At 41.8% G+C, this 23,638-nt stretch overlaps 3 protein-coding genes across 10 annotated transcripts in view; 2 read left to right on the top strand and 1 right to left on the bottom strand.

The window, feature by feature from the left end:
- Positions 1-3,685, top strand: part of LOC110491294 (calcineurin subunit B type 1) — a 38,325-nt gene extending 34,640 nt beyond the window's left edge. For 2 of the 8 annotated variants that reach the window (XM_036946069.1, XM_036946068.1), the window contains one exon: positions 90-3,685. In XM_036946069.1, the coding sequence (XP_036801964.1) occupies positions 90-137 (48 nt within the window). In that variant the 3' untranslated portion in view covers positions 138-3,685. The remainder of the gene's footprint in view (positions 1-89) is intronic. The other 6 variants (XR_005036424.1, XR_005036426.1, XR_005036423.1 and 3 more) reach the window with 6 other exon arrangements.
- Positions 3,686-3,768: 83 nt separating this feature from the next.
- pno1 (partner of NOB1 homolog) lies at positions 3,769-7,707 on the bottom strand. Its single transcript, XM_021564644.2, has 7 exons — positions 7,385-7,707; positions 6,894-7,043; positions 6,723-6,806; positions 6,134-6,194; positions 5,466-5,583; positions 5,268-5,338; positions 3,769-4,245 (listed from the first exon to the last, which is right to left on the bottom strand). The coding sequence occupies exons 1-7, from the start codon at positions 7,583-7,585 to the stop codon at positions 4,178-4,180; spliced, it is 753 nt and encodes a 250-aa protein (XP_021420319.2). The 5' UTR covers positions 7,586-7,707; the 3' UTR covers positions 3,769-4,177.
- A 162-nt stretch (positions 7,708-7,869) lies between these two features.
- On the top strand, positions 7,870-22,786 carry wdr92 (WD repeat domain 92). The gene is made up of 8 exons (XM_021564643.2): positions 7,870-8,237; positions 8,656-8,756; positions 11,318-11,448; positions 14,198-14,299; positions 14,551-14,666; positions 18,303-18,437; positions 21,485-21,582; positions 21,910-22,786. The coding sequence occupies exons 1-8, from the start codon at positions 8,052-8,054 to the stop codon at positions 22,115-22,117; spliced, it is 1,077 nt and encodes a 358-aa protein (XP_021420318.2). The 5' UTR covers positions 7,870-8,051; the 3' UTR covers positions 22,118-22,786.
- The last annotated feature ends 852 nt before the right edge of the window (positions 22,787-23,638 follow it).

Here is a 23,638-nt window from a genome sequence, read left to right on the forward strand (position 1 = left end):
AATTGGAATTAGAACTACAATTTACTCTAGAATTGGAATTAGAACTACAATAAGAACTATTTGGTTCTGTTCCTTCTCTCTTCCCCTAGGTGGTGGGTGGCCTTGACATACACAAAAAGATGGTGGTAGACGTGTGAGCATGTCCCTCCACTCCTCTCCCTCCCATCGCTTTCTTCTCCATCGGTCTCTGAAGATCTGCTCAAGACGTCTGGCAAACACTTCGTGTATCAATGGAAGTCTTCTCTCTCCCCGTGAAGCCACTTTTTTCCCCCCCTAAACAAGCCACAAGCTTCGCGAAGCCAATTTAGTTGTGTTATTGAACTCCGATCCTCTCGATAACCTGAAGGACAGCTATTTTTTGTTTGTAAGAGCATCCCAGTTTGAGGGAGGGAGGGGAAAGGTTGGCTTGATTATATTTTGTCAAAAAAAAAAATGTAATGTTATTTTTTTTTAAATATTTATTTTTGTTCTGGTCTCTTTTTTTATAGACAAGTATATCTATAAATGTTTATTTAGTGGGGAAATGTGTCATTATCTGAGGTGTTGCGTTTAAATAATATACTTGATTTGGGTTACAATTCAAAACGTAGGGTATAAAGTGCCAACCAGGACATATGGTATTGTTATTATTAAGTGTCCACCATTGCGGTCAGTGATGGACTGGTCAGTGATGGACTGGTCAGTGATGAGTCAAACGCTCGCTGCAAGATCACTAATGGTTAGATGCAAATTTCATTTTCAAAAATAAACAGCAGTTTCTTTTGCACTATTTGACTCCTGAGCAGGTTGGATCAATTAAGACATTTGACTCCTGAGCAGGTTGGATCAATTAAGACATTTGACTCCTGAGCAGGTTGGATCAATTAAGACATTTGACTCCTGAGCAGGTTGGATCAATTAAGACATTTGACTCCTGAGCAGGTTGGATTAGATCAATTAAGACATTTGACTCTTGAGCAGGTTGGATTAGATCAATTAAGACATTTGACTCCTGAGCAGGTTGGATTAGATCAATTAAGACATTTGACTCTTGAGCAGGTTGGATCAATTAAGACATTTGACTCTTGAGCAGGTTGGATCAATTAAGACATTTGACTCCTGAGCAGGTTGGATTAGATCAATTAAGACATTTGACTCTTGAGCAGGTTGGATCAATTAAGACATTTGACTCTTGAGCAGGTTGGATCAATTAAGACATTTGACTCTTGAGCAGGTTGGATTAATTAAGACATTTGACTCTTGAGCAGGTTGGATCAATTAAGACATTTGACTCTTGAGCAGGTTGGATCAATTAAGACATTTGACTCCTGAGCAGGTTGGATTAGATCAATTAAGACATTTGACTCTTGAGCAGGTTGGATCAATTAAGACATTTGACTCTTGAGCAGGTTGGATCAATTAAGACATTTGACTCTTGAGCAGGTTGGATTAGATCAATTAAGACATTTGACTCTTGAGCAGGTTGGATCAATTAAGACATTTGACTCTTGAGCAGGTTGGATCAATTAAGACATTTGACTCTTGAGCAGGTTGGATCAATTAAGACATTTGACTCCTGAGCAGGTTGGATTAGATCAATTAAGACATTTGACTCTTGAGCAGGTTGGATCAATTAAGACATTTGACTCTTGAGCAGGTTGGATCAATTAAGACATTTGACTCTTGAGCAGGTTGGATCAATTAAGACATTTGACTCTTGAGCAGGTTGGATCAATTAAGACATTTGACTCTTGAGCAGGTTGGATCAATTAAGACATTTGACTCTTGAGCAGGTTGGATCAATTAAGACATTTGACTCCTGAGCAGGTTGGATCAATTAAGACATTTGACTCTTGAGCAGGTTGGATCAATTAAGCCATTTGACTCCTGAGCAGGTTGGATCAATTAAGACATTTGACTCTTGAGCAGGTTGGATTAGGTAAATTAATACATTTGACTCTTGAGCAGGTTGGATTAGGTAAATTAATACATTTGACTCTTGAGCAGGTTGGATTAGGTAAATTAATACATTTGACTCTTGAGCAGGTTGGATTAGGTAAATTAATACATTTGACTCTTGAGCAGGTTGGATTAGGTACATTAATACATTTGACTCTTGAGCAGGTTGGATTAGGTAAATTAATACATTTGACTCTTGAGCAGGTTGGATTAGGTAAATTAATACATTTGACTCTTGAGCAGGTTGGATTAGGTAAATTAATACATTTGACTCTTGAGCAGGTTGGATTAGGTAAATTAATACATTTGACTCTTGAGCAGGTTGGATTAGGTAAATTAATACATTTGACTCTTGAGCAGGTTGGATTAGGTAAATTAAGCTTCCGATCACATTAAACATACAATACCTGTTGGAAGTTTAGAGTGAAAGGCTGTTTTATTATGTTTATACTTTTGAGATTATTATTCTAAGCGTAGAGATAGATGCCAAGAAAGTGATGTCATACTTATTTGTATTTTTACTTACTTTAACGACACGTTTTTACGTTGAACCATATGACAATCCCACAATGCAAACTAAATGGGCGGCAGGTAGCCTAGCAGTCAGAGGCGAGCCAGCAACCGGAGGGTTGCTAGTTTGAATCCCGGGTGAGACGGGAAAAATCTGAAGGGAAGTGAGCTGGTAACCAGAGGGTTGCTGCTGGTGTCAAATCCTAGATGGCATGTACCCTTGAGCAAGACCCTTAACCCCTCCCACAGCAACTGCTCCATGGGCACCGTAGTGTGGCAGAGTCCCCTGCTCTAACCTGTGTGTGTGTGTGTCTTGGGATAAAGTCAAATGTTCTGTTGCACCTTGTGTACAATTGAATGAATAAAAGGATCTTGTACAGCTTGATCACTCAAGTTCAAAAAAATAATAATCTCTAACATGGACCATCTATGTATTTGTATTTTATTATATCTTAAACTGAGGAATATCCTAAAATATCGAGATGAGAAAGATTTAATGAATGTCAGTGAGTTATTGAGGGAATATAGAATGTTATGGCATGTTATTGAGACTCAACTGCAGGCAGCATAGTAACTGTATATTAGGTCAATGTTTGCTCATCTTAGTAGAGAGAGAGGCTGAAGCAGCCAATGTCAACCCCCCCCCCCCCCATCAGTAGTGCATTTACAGTACAGGGTTCTTTCTAACGCAACAACGGAGTTACTCGTAAACGTTTGGCATGATCAATGGACATAAGATCTATTTAAATAAATCCTCGTTAAAACACGTGAACGGTGAGGTCAGTAAAAACGATATTTAATAATCTACTGGGAAACATATTGGATTTTGTCCTAACTTTGTTAAAATGTTCACATTATGGAGCAGTAATCCAAACGAACTGAACTACATGTTAACTTTGTATTCCCCCCCCCGGATCAGCGCGATGAGGATTCTATTCCTGTAAAAAGCTGGTCCCAAAGTCAACTGCCACTCACTGTACTCGACACGGTTTTGTATAGAATCTTTCCATTCCGTCATCTATATAGTTCAGATTTTTAGTTCTGCAAGTACTACTTTCTCCATTTCCTTTGAAGGGGACTCGGTGCTCTTTTAGTTGTGTGTGGAAACTGAAACGGTTAAGTTTGACTAATAGTTATTCTCCCCTTTCTCTGCATGGTGCATCTGATGCTGTGGGACTGTTGGAAACTTGATATTGTATGAAAATTTAAATAATAATAAAACACTGAAACATTTTAAGTACGAGTTGTGTGTGTGATCACTTTCTTTCCCTGTTGTGTCGTGGGGTTTCTGGATCAATTTGGCACTTTACAGTCTCACACTAGGGTTTCTGCATTTTTATTTACATTAAATCAAATTTTCACTGTATGTGTAACAATTAATTGTTGGCCTTCAAATACTTTTAGGTTCAGATTTTATTTAAATCAAACTGAAATCCAAAAGACAAATTAGGGAAAAGGGGCAAATCATTTACATGCAAATATCCCCTGTGGGAAGAGACAGGCCAGTCCAGATGTCGAAGGCAGGTAGGCACTCCCCAGATCAATATGTCCAGCTTCAACAACAAAAGTCCTGGAAGGTCAGGCAAGGGCCCACATCCAAAAAGCATCTCAGGAGTGCTGATCTAGGACCAGGTCCACCCATCTATATTACCTTAGGTTTAAAAAAAAGGCAAAACCGGTCTTCGATCAGAATCTTGGAGGAGATGAGAATATAAATCCACGTGTGACTTTAGAATCTCTCTGCTGTCCTGCTGGCCACGACCCTGATGTTACCGTACACCTTAGAAGGGGGACTTCCTGTATGGGGAAATAGACATGTATAATATCAATAACATAGTACCAGTCAAAAGTTTACACACCTACTCATTCAAGGGGTTCTCTTTATTTTGTACTATTTTCTACATTGTAGAATAATAGTGAAGACATCAAAACTATGTAGTAATGGGAAAAAGTGTTAATACATGGGACTTGGGGGCAATGTTGAGACGTGACTATATGACGAATTCACATGGCCAATAGAGTGTGGTGTGGAGAAGCGCCGCCGATCCTTCGTGTCTGGAAGTAATTTAGTCATTGCCATTTCTGGATGAATCATTATATTAATAAACGTCTTGATTCATTTAACAAATACGATAGTCAGTTTAAAAACAGGTTATGGGTACAAGACTGTGTACATATCTGGACGAGTTGGCAAAATCACTACCTATCCCATCGAGCCAAGCGGGGAGAGGCTGCACGTTGTCAGTTCCAAGACCAGTAAGAATTGTCTAGCTAAGCCGACGCCAATGGATCTCAAAACTGAACTTGTATCTGAGGTAAGTAGCAATGAAAACCTTCGCCACCGTCATCTTACGACACATGTTTCAAACCGTTCAACAAAACAAATCATTTAAGTTTCTTTCCAGAGTTTTGCAGTTGAGGATACGGTATTTATGAAGTTTGGCAATGAGGACGAAAACTAGCATAGTTTAGCTATCCAGCTAGTTTAGCCAGGGAAAACAAACTCGGGCCTCGTTCGCTTGTGAGCCCAGCCGGGTGCACATGCGCACTTAAGCTAATTCAGGAGACAGTTTGTATGCCCTGATATCAGGAGCTGGCGGTGATAAGTTTGATGAAACAATTCAGAGAAACTAATCAGATGACGTATATTTAAAGGTGATCGAATCGATATTCAATCTTGAAATCAGCTGTAACTGTCAACAGTAAAACAAAGCTTAAGAAGACGTATGAGTGAAACCTGAAAATGAACGGCCTCACTTCCGAACACTGTATCCTCCTCCCCACCACTCTACCAACTTCCACATCTCTTTCAGTCTTACCTAAGATGAGGTTGCATATCGCTGTCCGTGCCATCTTAATGTTCTGGAAAGATCCTAATATGTGTACTTTTCTGTAAAATATTAAAAGACACCAACAACAAAAAAAGGCCATGATGAAACCATAAATAATAGTCTTTGAATGTAGACCTAGAATTCTAACTATTACATCATAACATGGGGCCATATAGCACTACTCACGAGTCTGCCAGAACAATCCTGGTCTTGGTCACATTTTCAATGGTGAATTTTGTTTTGCCTCCTTTCCCTGCTATCCTCCCAATAGCTCTGGACAAATGGTCTCCTTTCAGTGGTTTTACTGTCAACGAAACATAAAAAAATTAGTACGGTGAGAAGAAGTTCACACACTTTAAAAATGCACTTAGTATGGGCAGAGACCATGCATACTTTATTTAACAGTGATAATGTACATCAATCAAAAGTTATGAAAATATTTAGCCAGCTGGCTAGTTTTCATCTGTTGTCACGGGGCACAAAATATTTAAAAAGGTTGACAATAAGACTGGTTTTACTGACAATAAAAACAATGAATTGAAAGAAAGAACCAAGACAGTCAGTGAAAAATGTGCACTTAGTAGTGAAAAGAGCTTGCATACTACAAACAGGGATGAAATTAAGATTACACACTAGCCCAAGGCTAGTACTTTTCAGACCAGGCTAGTAGAAAGTGTGCCTAACTAGCTCGATGACTAGTGAAATGTTGACTTTTCAGATATCGCATGGCACAGAATGTCACCGGGGCAAGTACACATTGTGGTTTACAAGCCTGGCTGGCCAGTGCCCATAATCCATTCCCGACTACAAATATTGTAGGTTGTAAAGGTAGAGCCAGGCAGGCCCTTAGTTACCATCTGTGACATCAAAGGTTTCCAGGAAAAGTTCATCCAATCTGATGAGAGCAAGGGCATCCTGGGGAGACAGACAAAGTGTTGTTTAGATTCAACACAACATGGGAGTTGTATTGTCAATAGACGTTAGGGTTAATTAATAGCCTATATTTAGACTAAACTTTAGAGACCTCCCAAGGGAAAAAGAGACAAGGTGTCAGATTCATTTTACATGATAAACAGTGGGGTTGTATTCTCAATAGACATTAGGCTTTAGGCCAGTAGACTACTGCATGCTAGCGGTTCTGGTAGACTTCCAGGCATTGCGCTAATGCTAGTTAGCAATGGCTCACAAAACTGCCTTAAACTCCACGCAGTGACAAATGGTATCCATGAGTTAATCTGACTCTGGGTACGTAGAAAAACATAACAATAATTTCTACAATCTATCACTATCCCTTTAAACATATTTGACTTGAAAGAAGTAGGTAATTCTCACTATATCAATATAGAGCAGAGATAGTAGAGTGCTGTTGGATGACTGGATCCTTCTCATTTCATCACCCCAACAAGATAATGCCTTCCTTTCCCAGAAGGTGCTGCTGCTTACCTCAACCTGGAATCCTAGAACGAAGGCTCGTACGAAGTCTGCAGCTCTGGTGAGAGAGCCAATGTCCTGTGTGTCTTTACATGTCTGCAATGAAAGACACGTCCTTATTAAGGCCTACTTTCTAGACACCAATACAAATAAACATCGCTCAGGTAATCTCATTGCATTTACTTTAATTTCCACATTTCTGGTTTTGAGGTTGAATCTGACTTGGAGCTGTAGGTTCTCGACGATGGGTGTGAATATCTTCAGCCAGTTCTCCTTCAGAGGGGTATACCTGTGGGCCGGGACAGCAACCTTACGCATCTCATCAGAACCACCCTGAAACAAGGAGACAAAAAAAATATGACAGTGGAAATGTTAGAACTGTCATCGCAACTTCTCACAGTGGTATGCGCAGATTCATGACATTGTTGTGTAGCCTACACTAGAAGAAAACCCTGACTAAAATGTAGTCTTGTGAGACAGTGCCACTTAATATTTGTGCGGGCTAAAGGCTTCAATTTAGGCAGTGTAAGAATAATCATAGCAATGGCGTGACATTGCGCATGTGCAAGACCCAGACCTTACAAGGGACGAGAAAACTGTTCTACCCTAACAGGCAAAGTGTAATAATTCAGTAACATATATACTAATATATAACAATGTTGGATTTACTTTACCTTAAGTTTGTCGCCTGAAATGGGTGGAAACTGAGGCCGCTTGCATGCTACGGAGTCCTCAGCCTCCATATCGACTCCATCCATCTCGCGTTTTCGCTTCGATGTCTTCTTTGATTTCACCTTGACGAACGCTTCTGTTGTGTCTTCACTGTCTATAGTAGTAGCAGCTACCCCCGTTGTTGGATTATTATCAGTGTCCATAACGAATTTCGTTTTTAAACAGTAAATAAAGCCAAAATGTTAGGAGAGGTACATGAAGTTGTACACGAGGTTGTTCCCGTGTTTTTGAAAGGACCCAAAGTCTGTTCAACATGCGCCTGAGTGCAGCATTTAATTCTGTATGGATTTTAAAAAAACACATGTTTATATGGCATTATATATACATATTCATGTCTGCTAGGGAATAGTATGTAATGTTTTGGAAAATATAACGACATTCACAAGTATTCAACAAATATATTGTTTTTGCTATTTTTCAACCGGCTTACATGTAGGCAGCACTTTATGTGGTCTTCCATGTCGTTCGATTTGCTACAAAATCGTGTTGACAAAGTTGCCGAACCAAAAAACAAGCTTGCTATTATATTAATGTCAGGAAAATCTATATATCTTTCATTATTAGCGCTCATAACGTTTTCATCGTAGTTATTGTCATTCCAGTGAAGAAATGTCGACGCCATTTGAGAAGCCACAAATTATAGCTCACGTTCAGAGAAGTTTAAACTACACAGTGTTTGACAGCAAATGGATTCCCTGTAGTGCAAAGTTTGTCTGTCTGGGAAACTATGCAAGGGGCACCGGAGTGATGCAAATATACGAGGTGGAACATGGAGAGGTTAAACTCATAAAAGAGGTAGCTCATGTTGTATTGTTTTGTGCTTTGTTTTCGAGCTAGTTCAAGCTTTTAGCTAGCCAGCTACGTTAGCTTTCTAGTTTGTTCTAGAAATGTCGTTCGGATACCTTTCGTTACCATAGCAACTAGTAACACAAGGACCCCCTGTCCGTCTGTGATACTGCAGTAGCGATTGTAGCTAGATTGGTTTCTACGGTCACTTGACTGTTGTTAACAGTGCCATGTCAAAAACAAACATACACGAATAGCAACCATGCATGTTCATGTTGTTATCCGTTGCATTCGTTTGGACTCTAGCGATAACTATTTAGACCCTTGTTTCCCAAAGACAAGACAGTAACTTTTTTTTTTGTTAGGCAATTCATCTAATGAATTTCAGTTATGGACAAGCATAACAATGTCCTGTTATCTTTCACAGATCGAGAAAGCAAAGCCCATCAAGTGTGGGACATTCGGGGCCAGCTCTCTACAACAAAGACATATAGCAACTGGGGACTTTGACGGAAATCTCAATATATGGTAGCCTATTTATTTACCGACTATCTGAAAAGACACATCACATGTCATGTCATATAGATTTACCCTACCACCAGCATGTTCTGCTATACACCATAAAAGCTATCCCTAATAAGGACATTGGTCCAGACGCCTGGTCCCAGGTCTGTTTGTACTAGCCAACTCCTTTGCGACCACATAGGAGATGGTGGCTATACAGCATTAACAGATCTGGGATCAGGCTATGTGTCTGTTAAGTCAAATTAAATGCAGTTTGTCACATGCTTTGTAGACAACATGTATCGACTAACATTGAAATGCTTACTTACGGGTCCTTTTTAACAATAATGAGAGAAAAAAAAGAGTAACACAAGGAATAAATACACAGTGAATACTGAATGCAAATAATATGGCTATATATATATGTATATATATATATATATATGTGTGTGTGTATGTATGAGTAGACAATAATATATATATATATATACATACACACTCACTCACACATACTGGACTCTACCCACACATACTGCCCAGTCACTTTACCCAAACCTATATGTACAATACCCCCTACCTATATGTACAGTACCCCTGCACAACAACTCAGTACTGGTATATATAGGGAGTACCAGTACTAAGTTGTTGTGCAGGGGTACTGTATATATAGGTAGGGGTAAGGTGCCTGGGCAGTATGTGTGAGTAGAGTCCAGGATGTGTGGGTAGAGTCCAGTATGTGTCGGGGTGTGGGTAGAGTCCAGTATGTGTCGGGGTGTGGGTAGAGTCCAGTATGTGTCGGGGTGTGGGTAGAGTCCAGTATGTGTCGGGGTGTGGGTAGAGTCCAGTATGTGTCGGGGTGTGGGTAGAGTCCAGTATGTGTCGGGGTGTGGGTAGAGTCCAGTATGTGTCGGGGTGTGGGTAGAGTCCAGTATGTGTCGGGGTGTGGGTAGAGTCCAGTATGTGTCGGGGTGTGGGTAGAGTCCAGGATGTGTCGGGGTGTGGGTAGAGTCCAGGATGTGTCGGGGTGTGGGTAGAGTCCAGGATGTGTCGGGGTGTGGGTAGAGTCCAGGATGTGTCGGGGTGTGGGTAGAGTCCAGTATGTGTCGGGGTGTGGGTAGAGTCCAGTATGTGTCGGGGTGTGGGTAGAGTCCAGTATGTGTCGGGTGTGGGTAGAGTCCAGTATGTGTCGGGGTGTGGGTAGAGTCCGGGATGTGTCGGGGTGTGGGTAGAGTCCGGGATGTGTCGGGGTGTGGGTAGAGTCCGGGATGTGTCGGGGTGTGGGTAGAGTCCGGGATGTGTCGGGGTGTGGGTAGAGTCCAGTATGTGTCGGGGTGTGGGTAGAGTCCAGTATGTGTCGGGGTGTGGGTAGAGTCCAGTATGTGTCGGGGTGTGGGTAGAGTCCAGGATGTGTCTGGGTGTGGGTAGAGTCCAGGATGTGTCGGGGTGTGGGTAGAGTCCACAATGTGTCGGTGTGTGGGTAGAGTCCAGTATGTGTCAGTGTGTGGGTAGAGTCCAGTATGTGTGTGGGTAGAGTCCAGTATGTGTCAGTGTGTGGGTAGAGTCCAGTATGTGTGTGGGTAGAGTCCAGTATGTGTCAGTGTGTGGGTAGAGTCCAGTATGTGTGTGGGTAGAGTCCAGTATGTGTCAGTGTGTGGGTAGAGTCCAGTATGTGTCAGTGTGGGTAGAGTCCAGGATGTGTCAGTGTGGGTAGAGTCCAGGATGTGTCAGTGTGTGCGTCCAGTAGAGTCCAGTATGTGTCGGGGTGTGGGTAGAGTCCAGTATGTGTCGGGGTGTGGGTAGAGTCCAGTATGTGTCGGGGTGTGGGTAGAGTCCAGTATGTGTCGGGGTGTGGGTAGAGTCCAGGATGTGTCGGGGTGTGGGTAGAGTCCACAATGTGTCGGTGTGTGGGTAGAGTCCAGTATGTGTCAGTGTGTGGGTAGAGTCCAGTATGTGTGTGGGTAGAGTCCAGTATGTGTCAGTGTGTGGGTAGAGTCCAGTATGTGTGTGGGTAGAGTCCAGTATGTGTCAGTGTGTGGGTAGAGTCCAGTATGTGTCAGTGTGTGGGTAGAGTCCAGGATGTGTCAGTGTGGGTAGAGTCCAGGATGTGTCAGTGTGGGTAGAGTCCAGGATGTGTCAGTGTGTGGGTAGAGTCCAGGATGTGTCATTGTGGGTAGAGTCCAGTATGTGTCAGTGTGTGGGTAGAGTCCAGTATGTGTGTGGGTAGAGTCCAGTATGTGTCAGTGTGTGGGTAGAGTCCAGTATGTGTCAGTGTGTGGGTAGAGTCCAGGATGTGTCAGTGTGGGTAGAGTCCAGGATGTGTCAGTGTGGGTAGAGTCCAGGATGTGTCAGTGTGTGCGTCCAGTAGAGTCCAGTATGTGTGGGTTGTGGGTAGAGTCCAGTATGTGTCCATAGAGTCAGTACAAGGGAGTTGGTGGAAAAGGGGTCTGGTAAGCCATTTGATTAGCTATTTACAAGTCTTGTGACTTGGGGGTAGAAGCAGTTCCTGTTGGTTCCAGACCTGGTGCTGTGGTACCGCTTGCCGTGCAGTAGTCATCTGATCCTGATATCCCCTTGTCTGTCTGTAGGAACCTGGAGGTGCCTGATGTGTCTATGTACTCTGTGAAGGCCCACAAGGAGATTGTGAACAGCATAGATGGTGTCGGGGGCCTGGGGATCGGTGACGGGGCCCCCGAGATCGTAACTGGGAGCAGAGATGGTAATTATTACATCTATTTTTTTAAGATGACTTTAATCCTGAGGGTGTGGCTAGAATTCTGAGGCAATCACTCGTAGGATGCTGTAATAGAAGATAGAATACAGACAGAAGTCATAAATGCAATAACATCAACTGAGTTTTAGTTTCAAGTACAGGATACACATGGTGTACAGTGTACACCGTCCAACTGAATGCTTTCACGCAGGTTCCTTCTAGACAACCCAACAACAATAATAAATAATACAAGATAAGAATACCAACATATACCAACAAGTAAATGGCTCAGTAGAATGGAATAAACATTTTAGCATAAATATAATACAGGAAGGCACAATTTATAGTACAATATTTACAGAGCCTTCAGAAAGGATTTAATCTCCTTGAATTTTTCCAGATTTTGTTGTTACAAAAAGAGGGATTAAAATTGATTAAATTGTAATTTTTTGGTTGGTCAACGATCTACACAAAATACGTTAATGTCAAACTGGAAGAAAAATCCTAACATTTGAATATTTTTATTTATTTTTTAAATACAAAATAATAATAACTCATCTTGATTAGATAAGTGTTTAACCCCCAGAGTCAATATGTTTTAGAATCACCTTTGGCAGCGATTACGGCTGTGAGTCTTTCTGGGTAAGTCTCTAAGAGCTTTCCACACCTGGATTGTACAATATTTGCACATTATTATTTTTAAAAGTCTTCAAGCTCTGTCAAGTTGGTTGTTGATCATTGCTAGACAGCCATTTTCTAGTCTTGCCATAGATTTTCAAGGCGATTTAAGTCAAAACTGTAACTAGGTTACTCAGGAACACTCTACGTTGTCTTGGTAAACAACTCCAGTGTATATTTGGCCTTGTGTTTTAGGTTATTTTCCTGCTGAAAGGTGAATTTGTCTCCCAGTGTCTGTTGGAAAGCAGACTGAACCAGGTTTTCCTCTAGGATTTAGCCTGTGCTTAGCTCTATATATTGGAAAACCTCCTTAGGTCTTCATGGTTGAATCTGTGTTAGAAATTCACTGCTCGACACAGGGGGACAATTGTATGCGTGGGGTACAGAGATTAGGTAGTTAATGAAAAATCATGTTAAACACAATTATTGCATACAGTGAGTCCATGCAACTTATTATGTGACTTGTTAAATAAAGTTTTACTCCTAAACTTATTTAGGCATTCCATAACAAAGCGGCTGAATACTTATTGACTCAAAACATTTCAGCTTTTAATTTGTAATTCATTTGTAAAAGTTGAAAATACACAATTCCACTTTGACATTATGGGGGTATTGTGTGTAGGCCATTTGAAAACACATCTCTCTTTAATCTATTTTAAATTCAGGCTGTAACAACAAAATGTGGGGAAAAAGTCAAGAGGTGTGAATATTTTTTGGGTGGAATGTTTAAATTGCACAGTATTTAAGTTGTGCAGTGTCTAGCAATAATAGATACGAGTCTTGTAGCAGCAGTTGTGTGTGTGTGTGTGTGTGTGTAGTATTACTGTGTATGGATGAGTGTTTGTCTGTGTGGGTGTGTCCATGAGTGAGTGTATGTGCAGAGAGTGGGTGCAGGTGGTCAGTCCAGTTCAAGTGCAGTCTGATGGCTTGTAGATACCAACAGGTTCAGTGACAGTTTATATCAGACCTCACGCTCCGAAACCGTCTGACGCCTACTCAGCGTCTCACAAAGGCACGGCGGTTGGAACCAAAAATCTTACATTTGGACTCATCAGACCAAAGGACAGATTTCCACCGGTCTAATGTCCATTGTGTTTCTTGGCCCAAGCAAGTCTCTTATTATTGGTGTCCTTTAGTAGTGGTTTCTTTGCAGCAATTCGACCATGAAGGCCTGATTCACACAGTCTCCTCTGAACAGTTGATGTTGAGATGTGTGTTACTTGAACTCTGTGAAGCATTTATTTGGGCTGCAATTTCTGAGGCTGGTAACTCTAATGAACTTATTCTCTGCAGCAGAGGTAACTCTGGGTCTTCATTTCCTGTGGTGGTCCTCATGAGAGCCAGTTTCATTATAGCGCTTGATGGTTTTTGCGACTGCACTTGAAGGAACTTTAAAAGTTCTTGACATTTTCCGGATTGACTTACCTTCATGTCTAAAAGTAATGATGGACTGTTGTTTCTCTTTGCGTGTTTGAGCTGTACTTGCCATAATATGGACTTAGCCCTATTTGGTAAAATACCATCTTCTGTATACTACACCTACCTTGTCACAACACAACTGATTGGCTGGAATGCATTAAGAAGGAAAGAAATTCCACAAATTAACTTTTAACAATGCACACCTCATAATTGAAATGCATTCCAGGTGACTACCTCATGAAGCTGGTTGAGAGAATGCCAAGCGTGTGCAAAAAGCTGTCGTCAAGGCAAACGGTGGCTACTTTGAAGAATCTCAAATTTAAAATATATATTTGGTTAATACATGATTCCATATGTGTTATTTCATAGTTTTAATGTCTTCACTATTATTCTACAATGTAGAAAATAGTAAAAAATAAAGAAAACCCTGAAATGAGTAGGTGTGTCCAAACTTTTGACTGGTGCTGTATCTCGCTTCTACTCAAGTGTTTCCTTTATTTTTGTCAGTTGATTGTGTATTCGTCAATGTTGATGGATGAGTCCTGGATGGATGAATCTTTTAACATGTTCTAATCTGTAATCTCAAAACAGTCCTGCAAAGCCCGGCATCATAATAGGTTTTTAATGTTATCCCTGCTGTCTGTTTTCTGTCTTCCAGGGACAGTGAAGGTGTGGGACCCCAGACAGAAGGACTCACCTGTGGCTAACATGGAGCCAGGGGAAGGGGAGGCCAAGAGAGACTGCTGGACCGTAGCTTTTGGTATGTATGAGAGAGAAATGCTAACATACTGGTAACCCATGGTTTCCCAAGCTGCGTCGCTCCTGTCACTTCACTCATCTGCGCTCATCTCAAATCTGCATTGGGCCGCAGAATTTATAGATCTCATGTTGTCCTTCGCTTACATAATTTAGCAAAGCATAGGTCCTAAATGGTCAAGTTACAACATTTTAAAATCCCATCATAGTGATCAGTTAACCCGTCTAAGGTCCGTTTGACCATTTCTTTCCCAGGCCACGCCTTCAACGACCAGGACCGCTGTGTGTGTGCTGGATACGACAACGGAGACATCAAGCTCTTTGACCTCAGGAACATGTCTCTCCGGTGGGAAACCAACATTAGAAATGGGGTGAGACCAACTGAAGATACCAATGGCCGGGGTCCTGCACCCAGATTAAAGGGAAAGTGCAAGAGTTTGGCAATTAAACCTTTTCTATTTACCCAAAGTCTGATTAACTGATGGGTACCAATTTTATGTCTAAGCGTGCAGTGTGCTAGCAGTACCTGTAAACCTCCAGTCATTGTGCTAACACTAGTTAGCAACAGCTCACAAAACTACCTACAACCTCCTTCATAGTGGATACAGAGACATAAAAATGTTATCAATTAGTTAATTTGACTCTGGGTAAATAGACATTAGGGCTGGCTTCCTGGACACAGATTAAGCCTTCTTCTCAACTAAAATCTCACACTGTCCCTTTAAACCCAGTTCTATTCAGAAATGCACTTTCAATGGGGATTTTAGTTGAGAAGAATGATTAGGTTCTGTTCTATCCACATCCAGGAAGTTCAGCTTTACAGCGTGATTGAAATTTAAAGGTAATGTTCCCGCTTTAGCGGAGACTGCATTCGGGGTAAACGCTGCATATGTCGGCTCAAATCGGAAATGACCTTCACATCACGGAATCTGTAACGTTTCAGCTTTACCGACTGAATAGAGCCTTTAATCTGTGTCCGGGAAACCAGCCCTTTCTGTCTGTAGAATGATATGGTAGTGGTGGTCTATACCTGCTTTTTGGTCCTATCGATATTGACACAGTAACAACCTAACCCGTCAAATGGTGAACAGCCAACCTTTATATTCATTAAAGGTCCTGTGCAGTCAAAATTCAGTTTTACCTGTGTTTTGTATCATATTGTACAACAGCGGATGAAACTAACTCTGTAAAAGTGTGAAAAACGTCAATCAGTCTTATTTCCTGATAGTTGCTGGTTGAAAATACAATCTACACTGGACCTTCTAATCAGCCTGTTTGAATGGGCGGGAGTTTTGGCCTGTGTAGTAGACCAATAACAATGAGTTCCAAACCTCTCTGCCAATAACAGCTAGTTAAGTTTTCCCCTCTCGGATTTTGCAAGAAGCTAACCACATAGCCAGATAAAACCAAATGTATAACTGCAGCGCATTTAGCACATTTTAGACAGTTCACTTAATAGTTGGCAAACATTTAAGTGCGAATTCCATACAGTAACTAGGTCACCTGGCGCGTGCTGCACAACCGTGAATGACTCACGAGGCTCCGGTCTCTCGTCATTGTAAACAAACATGTGACTTGGGACAACCGGTAAGTTTCAGAATGAAAAATCATGTAACAGGCCAAATGAAGGCAAGCTCATAACCAGTTCACTTAATAGTTGGCATACATTTTAAGTGTGAATTCCATACAGTAACTAGGTCACCTGGCGTGTGCTGCACAACCGTGAATGACTCACGAGGCTCCGGTCTCTCGTCATGTGACTGGGGACAGTTTCAGAATGAAATAATCATGTAACAGGCCAAATGAAGGCAAGCTCATAACCCAGTGCACAAGCTGACTGCGGGTATTGACTTAAAAAGTTGAAATTAACATTTCAAATATGATAAACATTAAGATAAATCAAAATACCCCAGTATAAGCCTAATTTCTAACCTCTACATTGGACATTTTTTAAATGGTTTTTCCTGGATAATTGTTGAATATGTAGTGTTTCATGGTCTTATACATCTATCTGTATTCTACAAGGGACTATTTTCTTTTTTACCTCATTTCAACACTGAGACCCAAGCGAGGAAAAAGTACATTTTTTAATATATCACATGTATACTTAAATACACTACAAATGTAACAGAATTTACCTCAGATATGAGATATACTAGTAAAGTACATCTGTACGTATGCTTTACAGATACTATCATTTCACTTCCATACACGTATTAAATCTGTACTTTAAATGAATACTATTTTAGCATACTATATGTTCACTATCATTACCCTGCAATACATTGACGCACACAGTAATGGAGAACAATGACCTTCCATGTTGTTGTTGTGTTTTTTTTCTTCCTCGGGGGTAGATCAGCTTTAATATTGTAGATAGCTTCTATCAATGTCATTTTCTTCATAGTTTCCAATTCCCCATACAGTCCATTCAGAAAGTATTCAGACCCCTTGACTTTTCCCACATTTTGTTACGTTACAGCCTTATTCTAAAATGGATGACAAAAAAAACGAATCCTCGTCAAATCGACACACAATACCCCATAATGACAAAGTGAAAACAGATTTAGACATTTTTGCAAATGTATTAAAAATAAATACCTTATTTACATAGGTATTCAGGCCCTTTGCGATGAGACTCTAAGTTCAGGTGCATCCTGTTTCCATTGATCATCCTTGAGATGTTTCCACAACTTGATTGGAGTCCACCTGTGGTAAATTCAATTGATTGGACATGATTTGGAAAGGTACACACCTGTCTATATAGGGTCCCACAGTTGACAGTGCATGTCAGAGCAAAAACCAAGCCACGAGGTCGAAGGAATTGTTCTAGAGCTCCGAGACAGGATCTGCGGAAGGGTACCAAAATATTCCTGCGGCATTGAAGGGCCCCAAGAACACAGTGGCCTCCATCATTCTTAAATGGAAGAAGTTTGGAACCACCAAGACTCTTCCTAGAGCTGACCAAACTGAGCAATCGGGGGAGAGGTGACCAAGAACCGCGTGGTCACTCTGACAGAGCTCCAGAGTTCCTCTGTGGAGATGGGAGATCCTTCCAGAAGGACAACCATCTCTGCAGCACTCCACCAATCAGGTATTTTATGGTAGAGTGGCCAAATGGATGCCACTCCGCACATGACAGCCCACTTGGAGTTTGCCAAAAGCCACCTAAAGGACTCTCAGATCATGAGAACCAATATTATCTGCTCTGATAAAACCAAGATTGAACTCTTTGGCCTGAATGCAAATAGTCACATCTGGAGGAAACCTGGCACCATCCCTACAGTGAAGCGTAGTGGTGGCATCATACTGTGGGGATGTTTTTCAGTGGCAAGGACTGGGAGACTAGTCAGGATCAAGGGAAAGATGAACGGAGCAAAGTACAGAGATCCGTGATGAAAACCTGCTCAGGACCTCCTACTGGAGCGAAGGTTCACCTTCCACAGGACAACAACCCTAAGCACACAGCCAAGACAACACAGGAGTGGCTTCGGGACAAGTCTCTGAATGTCCTTGATTGGCCCAGCCAGGGCCAGGACTTGAACCTGATCAAACATCTCTGGACAGACCTGAAAATAGCTGTGCAACAACGCTCCCCATCTAACCTGAAAGAGCTTGAGAGGATCTGCAGAGAAGAATGGGAGAAACTCCCCAAATACAGGTGTGCCAAGCTTGTAGTGTCTTGCCCAAAAACACTTGAGGCTGTAATCACTGCCAGAAGTGTTTCAACAAAGTACTGAGTCTGAATACTTTTATAAATGTGATATTTCCGTTTTTTTATTTTATCTTTTAAATATATTTGCAAACAATTCTAAAACCTGTTTTTCTTTAATTGTGGGGTATTGTGTGTAGATTGATGAGTAAAAGGTTCAGAGGTCATTTGTCTCGGTGCCAGGAGCTGAAGTTAGTTCTACTGAGGTCATTTCTCTAGGATGGCTCGGCTGTCCTGCTGTCCATTCCAGGGACTCAGTGCCTGATTGTTATCTTCTTTTATTACTGTCCTGCAGGTATGCCACGTGGAGTTTGACAGGAAGGATATAAACATGAACAAGCTAGTGGCCACTTCGTTGGAGGGGAAATTCCACGTCTTTGACATGAGGACCCAGCACCCCACCAAGGGCTTCGACTCCGTCTCCGAAAAGGTAATTGGCCGAATTAGAAGGCGGAAAAAAGTGTCAAAGGTTATTTTTCATCCCCTGGTGGCGGTGAGTCAGTTGTGGTTACGGATGGGGGGAGAGAATTATTTGGAATGTTTTCACAACTGGATCTGTGTGGCGGCCATGTTTTTCTTACACGCTCATGTCCATGAAGCTGCCTGCCAAAGATCACATAAGGCCTGTGGAGAGTGTGGCTTTTTAATCGTTCCTCCATGAAATGAAAACACACTTGACAAACTTGCATTAAATCCCTGGGCCCAGATTCACAAAACCTTAAGAAGAAATGTCTTACTGACATTTTTTTTCCTTAAACTAAGTTATAGATGTGTGAAGAAAGTTAAGCAAAGTTGATATTCCTCCGGAGCTGTTGTCCAGGGTTGGAGTAGCCATGAGGAAGGCATGGCCAGCCGTTGAGAAATGCTTATTGAAATGTTCGATTATCATGGATTTATCGATGGTGACAGTGTTTCCTAGCCTCAGTGCAGTGGGCAGCTGGGAGGAGGTGCTCTTGTTCTCCATGGACTTTACAGTTAGAGCTATACAGGATGCAAATTTCTGCTTGAAAAAGCTGGCCTTTGCTTTCCTGACTGACTGCTTGAATTGGTTCCTGACTTCCCTGAGCAGTTGCATATCGCGGGGACTATTCGATGCTATTGCAGTCCGCCACAGGATGTTTTTGTGCTGGTCAAGGGCAGTCAGGTCTGGAGTGAACCAAGGGCTATATCTGTTCTTAGTTCTGCATTTTTTCTAGCTCTTTTTTGCTGAAGTTTTTATTGCGCATTCCTTGGTTATCCATTTTTGGTTTTGATATAGCTAGTCTGATGGCTATAATGTATGAAAAATAACATTTTGTTTTTGTGTATAAAGGCTTCACAAGCCAACTAAAAATCTATATTCTCGAGACATAAAGCAGATAAATAAATGGAAATATCAACACTATGTTATAGTGGGTCAAATCCTATCATCCCTGTCACTTATGGCAATGCCACATAAGATATTTACAAAGTTCTTTAAAAATATATATATATTTACAAAGTTCCTAAGAACATTTTGAGGAATTGCACTTACGAACTCTTATGAACTTCTTATTTGATTTTTTTCATAAGAGACTTCTTACGAAAAAACGGAAGTCATGTTTTGTGAATCCGGCCCATAGTTGTGTCCCAAATGGCACTCTTTCCACTATATAGTGCACTACTTTTGACCAGAGAGAACCTTTTGACCTCTGTGGGTAGCCTTGCGGTTTGACCAGAGCTCTGTGGGTAGCCTTGCGGTTTGACCAGAGCTCTGTAGGTAGCCTTGCTGTTTGACCAGAGCTCTGTAGGTAGCCTTGCGGTTTGACCAGAGCTCTGTAGGTAGCCTTGCTGTTTGACCAGAGCTCTGTAGGTAGCCTTGCGGTTTGACCAGAGCTCTGTGGGTAGCCTTGCGGTTTGACCAGAGCGCTGTGGGTAGCCTTGCTGTTTGACCAGAGCTCTGTGGGTAGCCTTGTGGTTTGACCAGAGCTCTGTAGGTAGCCTTGCGGTTTGACCAGAGCTCTGTAGGTAGCCTTGTGGTTTGACCAGAGCTCTGTAGGTAGCCTTGCGGTTAGAGCGTTGGGCCTGTAACCGAAAGGTTGCTAGTTCGAATCCAGGACCCGACAAGGTGAAAAATCTGTAGATGTGCGTTTGAGCAAGACACTTAACCCCAATTGCTCCGGGGTCAAACCCTGGCCATGACCCGGCTCTCCAAGGGTGTCTGTCACAGGGAGAGTTGGGATGTGAAATTAAACTTTTTTCTTTACATTTTTTTTTTTTATAATTTGCATATACACATTCATATTAATACACACTAGCACATGTATGAAATGGGACAAATATAATACAGCCATCAAAGTATTATTTTAACCGGAGCCCTTTGGGCCCTGATCAAAAGTAGTGCTCTTTTAGGGATTAGGGTACTATTTGTGACGCGGCCCCTGGCTCCGTTCGCCTGGTGTTTTGGGGAGATCAGAGAGGACTTTGCCTCTATACCTCTTTAACATATTTGTGTTGTTCATTGAGCGATCAACAGTCTGCACATTAAATATATCTAATCTCATATTGGATGGGATTTGAAGGTTGGAAGTGTTTTTCAATCCACTCCGATTTGTTGAGTTGTTGTTTCTAGTTTCATGCCTCTTTCCCTAATCAAAGTTGTTGGCTTGTACATCTGCCACCGACATGGGATATTACTAACCTTTTGGCTGAATATATGCTACTACTAGACCTTTTGGATTGAACTTGCAATCACAGAAATAGAATGACCACCCATTAACTTGAATGCAAATCCCATTCTATGAATTAAATTTCTCTGCTTGCAATATCCATTTAAAAAATGTTTAATTCTTTGGGAATGGTGTCCGTTCCACGGGATAGTTGAGCTAACATAGGCTAATGCGATTAGCATGAGGTTGTAAGTAACAAGAGAATTTCCCAGGACATAGACATATCTGATATTGGCAGAAAGCTTAAATTCTTGTTAATCTAACTGCACTGTCCATTTTACAGTAGCTATTACAGTAAAAGAATACCATGATAGTGTTTCAGGAGAGTGCACAATTTTGAACATAGTTATTAATAAACAAATTAGGCACATTTAGGCAGTCTTGATACAAAATCTTGAACAGAAATGCAATGGTTCATTGGATCAGTCTAAAACTTTGGACATACACTGATGCCATCTAGTGGCCAAAATCTAAATTGCACCTGGGCTGGAATAATGGACTTTCTGATGGTAAAAAAATAAATACAAAATGTTGTTCTTTTTTCTTTGTATTATCTTTTACCAGATCTATTGTGTTATATTCTCCTACATTCCTTTCACATTTCCATACACTTAAAAGTGTTTCCTTTCAAATGGTACCAAGAAAATGCATATCCTTGCTTCAGGGCCTGAGCTACAGGCAGTTAGATTTGGGTATGTCATGTTAGGTGAACATTTTAAGAGGGGGCTAATCCTTAAGAGGATTAGCACATTGTTTTGAATGTAATGGATTCTTTCCATTTCATCCCAAGGCCCATAAATCGACGATCTGGCAAGTGAGACATCTGCCCCAGAACAGAGACATCTTTATGACAGCAGGGGGCGCTGGAAACCTTCATCTATGGAAATAGTAAGTCACTTTATCGATTCTCCACTAACTTGGTCAAATGGATTTCAACCCATAACCTCAGAAACATGTCTCTATAATGGTAAACTAACATCAAACACATGGTTAGGTAAGAGTCTAAATCAATGCTCTTCACTCCTGGTACAGTGTGTGGTCTGAATCCTAACTTGAGATTAACATGCATAATTGGCATCAGTGTATGATGTACTGTATGTGACAGTCTGAGTTATGTGCTTTTATCTCAAGTTACATGTAGGATTTATCCCTGAATGAGTCTAGACTAGTGTGTAGATGCATCCTTGATTCCCGCTGCCTTTGTCCTGTTAACAGTGAATACCCGGCTCAGAGAAGTAAGAAGGACTCAGATGAGGTGGACATGGGCGTGGCCGGCACTGTCACCCTGCTGCAGAACGTCACTCTGTCCACCCAGCCAATCGCCAGCCTGGACTGGAGCCCCGACAAGCAGGGTCTGTGCGTCTGCTCCGCCTTTGACCAGTCCGTCCGCGTCCTCATCGTGACCAAGCTCAACCGTGTGTGAGGTGTACGGTGGAGTACCCCCTAGACTCTGATCTTGGGTCAGTTTTGCACCCCCCCCCCCCCCCCCCGATGGTGAAGGGCGTACATCAGAAGCAGATGTATGATTAGCAAAGTAATGTCAGTAAGGAAGAGGTGAACCCCAGCAGGACTGTGACCCAACTAGCTATCTATCTTCAAGGCCTGCTATTCCAAGTTAAAATGACTAACATAATACCCAGTTGGCCTCCACGGATGGCAGAGAGAAACGCTCCTCCTTGTAATTCAGTAGAAGCGCACTCTCACTCTCTCTAGTGTCCCTCTATCTATCTCCAGTCGCCCTCCCTCTCTCGTCTCAAACAGTTTCTATTGAAGTCACACAGAGGATTTTGTGGAACTCGATATCCTTTGTTTCTCTCTCTTCCAGCCATCCTTTCTCCTGTTCAAACCACGTGTAGCCTATGTTTCTAATGGCAGGTTGATACTCTGAACAAAAATGCTTTGCTAACTGAAGTTTAGCATATTTTGCTGCTTGAGAAAAAATGCTTGTGGTCATTATCTTTTACTAGGCAGGGTGTGTTTGATTGGCACATGCCTCCAGTTTTGCCTACAAATGTTCTTACTGTGACTTTGTTATAAAACACCCTACTGGGGATGACTCGTTCCAGATTAAAATGGCCTTTTTGAGAACTAGTATTGTCTTATTGCTTTGGACTTTTAATACTCAAGTCTGTGACCTAAATCTACATGTATTGTAAAGGTACCATGTTTTATGGGCTGAAATAAAAGCTTGCAGAAATGTTCCATATGCAAATTTGTTTACATCCCTGTTGGTGATCATTTGTCATCGGCCAAGATAATCCATCTACCTGACAAGTGTGGCATATGAAGAAGCTGATTCAACAGCATGGTCATTACACAGGTGCAACTTGTGCTGGGGATAATAAAAGGGCACTCTAAAATGTGCAGTTTTGTCACAACACAGTGCTACAGATTAGACTTTGAATGAGTGGGCAATTGGCATGCTGACTGCAGGAATGTCCACCAGAGCTGTTGCCAGAGAATTGAATGTTCATTTCTTGACCATAAGCCGCCTCCGTCGTTTTAGAGAATTTGGCAGTACGTCCAACCGGCCTCACAACCGCAGACCATGTGTAACCACGCCAACCCAGGACCTCCACATCCAGCTTCTTCACCTGCAAGATCGTCTGAGACCAGCCACCCGGACAGCTGATGAAACTGAGTATTGCTTTCTGTTATGAAGCTCTGTTGTGGGGAAAAACAAATTCTGATTGGCTGGGCCTGGCTCCCTAGTTGGTAGGCCTATGCCCACCTGTGGCTCCGCCCCTTCCCAGTTATGTGAAATCCATAGATTATGGCTTAATGAATGTATTTCAATTGACTGATTTCCGTATGAACTGTAACTCAGTAAAATTGTTGAAATTGTTCCATGTTGCATTTATATTTTTGTCTAGAACATATTTTGTTGCTGTCTGGACCAGCGGTCCGTATTGACCTTGTTCTGGGTCCGGACCGTGGCCCGTCT

This window comes from Oncorhynchus mykiss, chromosome 16 (assembly GCF_013265735.2).
Source record: "Oncorhynchus mykiss isolate Arlee chromosome 16, USDA_OmykA_1.1, whole genome shotgun sequence".
Lineage (NCBI taxonomy): Eukaryota > Metazoa > Chordata > Actinopteri > Salmoniformes > Salmonidae > Oncorhynchus > Oncorhynchus mykiss.

Excerpts from the sequence above, each read along its gene's own strand:
- wdr92 (XM_021564643.2), top strand. The coding sequence starts at position 8,052 with ATGTCGACGCCATTTGAGAAGCCACAAATTATAGCTCACGTTCAGAGA. Across the intron at positions 8,238-8,655 it reads AGGTTAAACTCATAAAAGAG|ATCGAGAAAGCAAAGCCCAT; the intron begins GTAGCTCATGTT and ends TATCTTTCACAG. Across the intron at positions 18,438-21,484 it reads TCGACTCCGTCTCCGAAAAG|GCCCATAAATCGACGATCTG; the intron begins GTAATTGGCCGA and ends TTTCATCCCAAG.
- pno1 (XM_021564644.2), bottom strand. The coding sequence starts at position 7,585 with ATGGACACTGATAATAATCCAACAACGGGGGTAGCTGCTACTACTATA. Across the intron at positions 6,807-6,893 it reads CCAGAAATGTGGAAATTAAA|ACATGTAAAGACACACAGGA; the intron begins GTAAATGCAATG and ends CTTTCATTGCAG. Across the intron at positions 5,339-5,465 it reads AGGATTGTTCTGGCAGACTC|AAAAGTACACATATTAGGAT; the intron begins GTGAGTAGTGCT and ends AATATTTTACAG.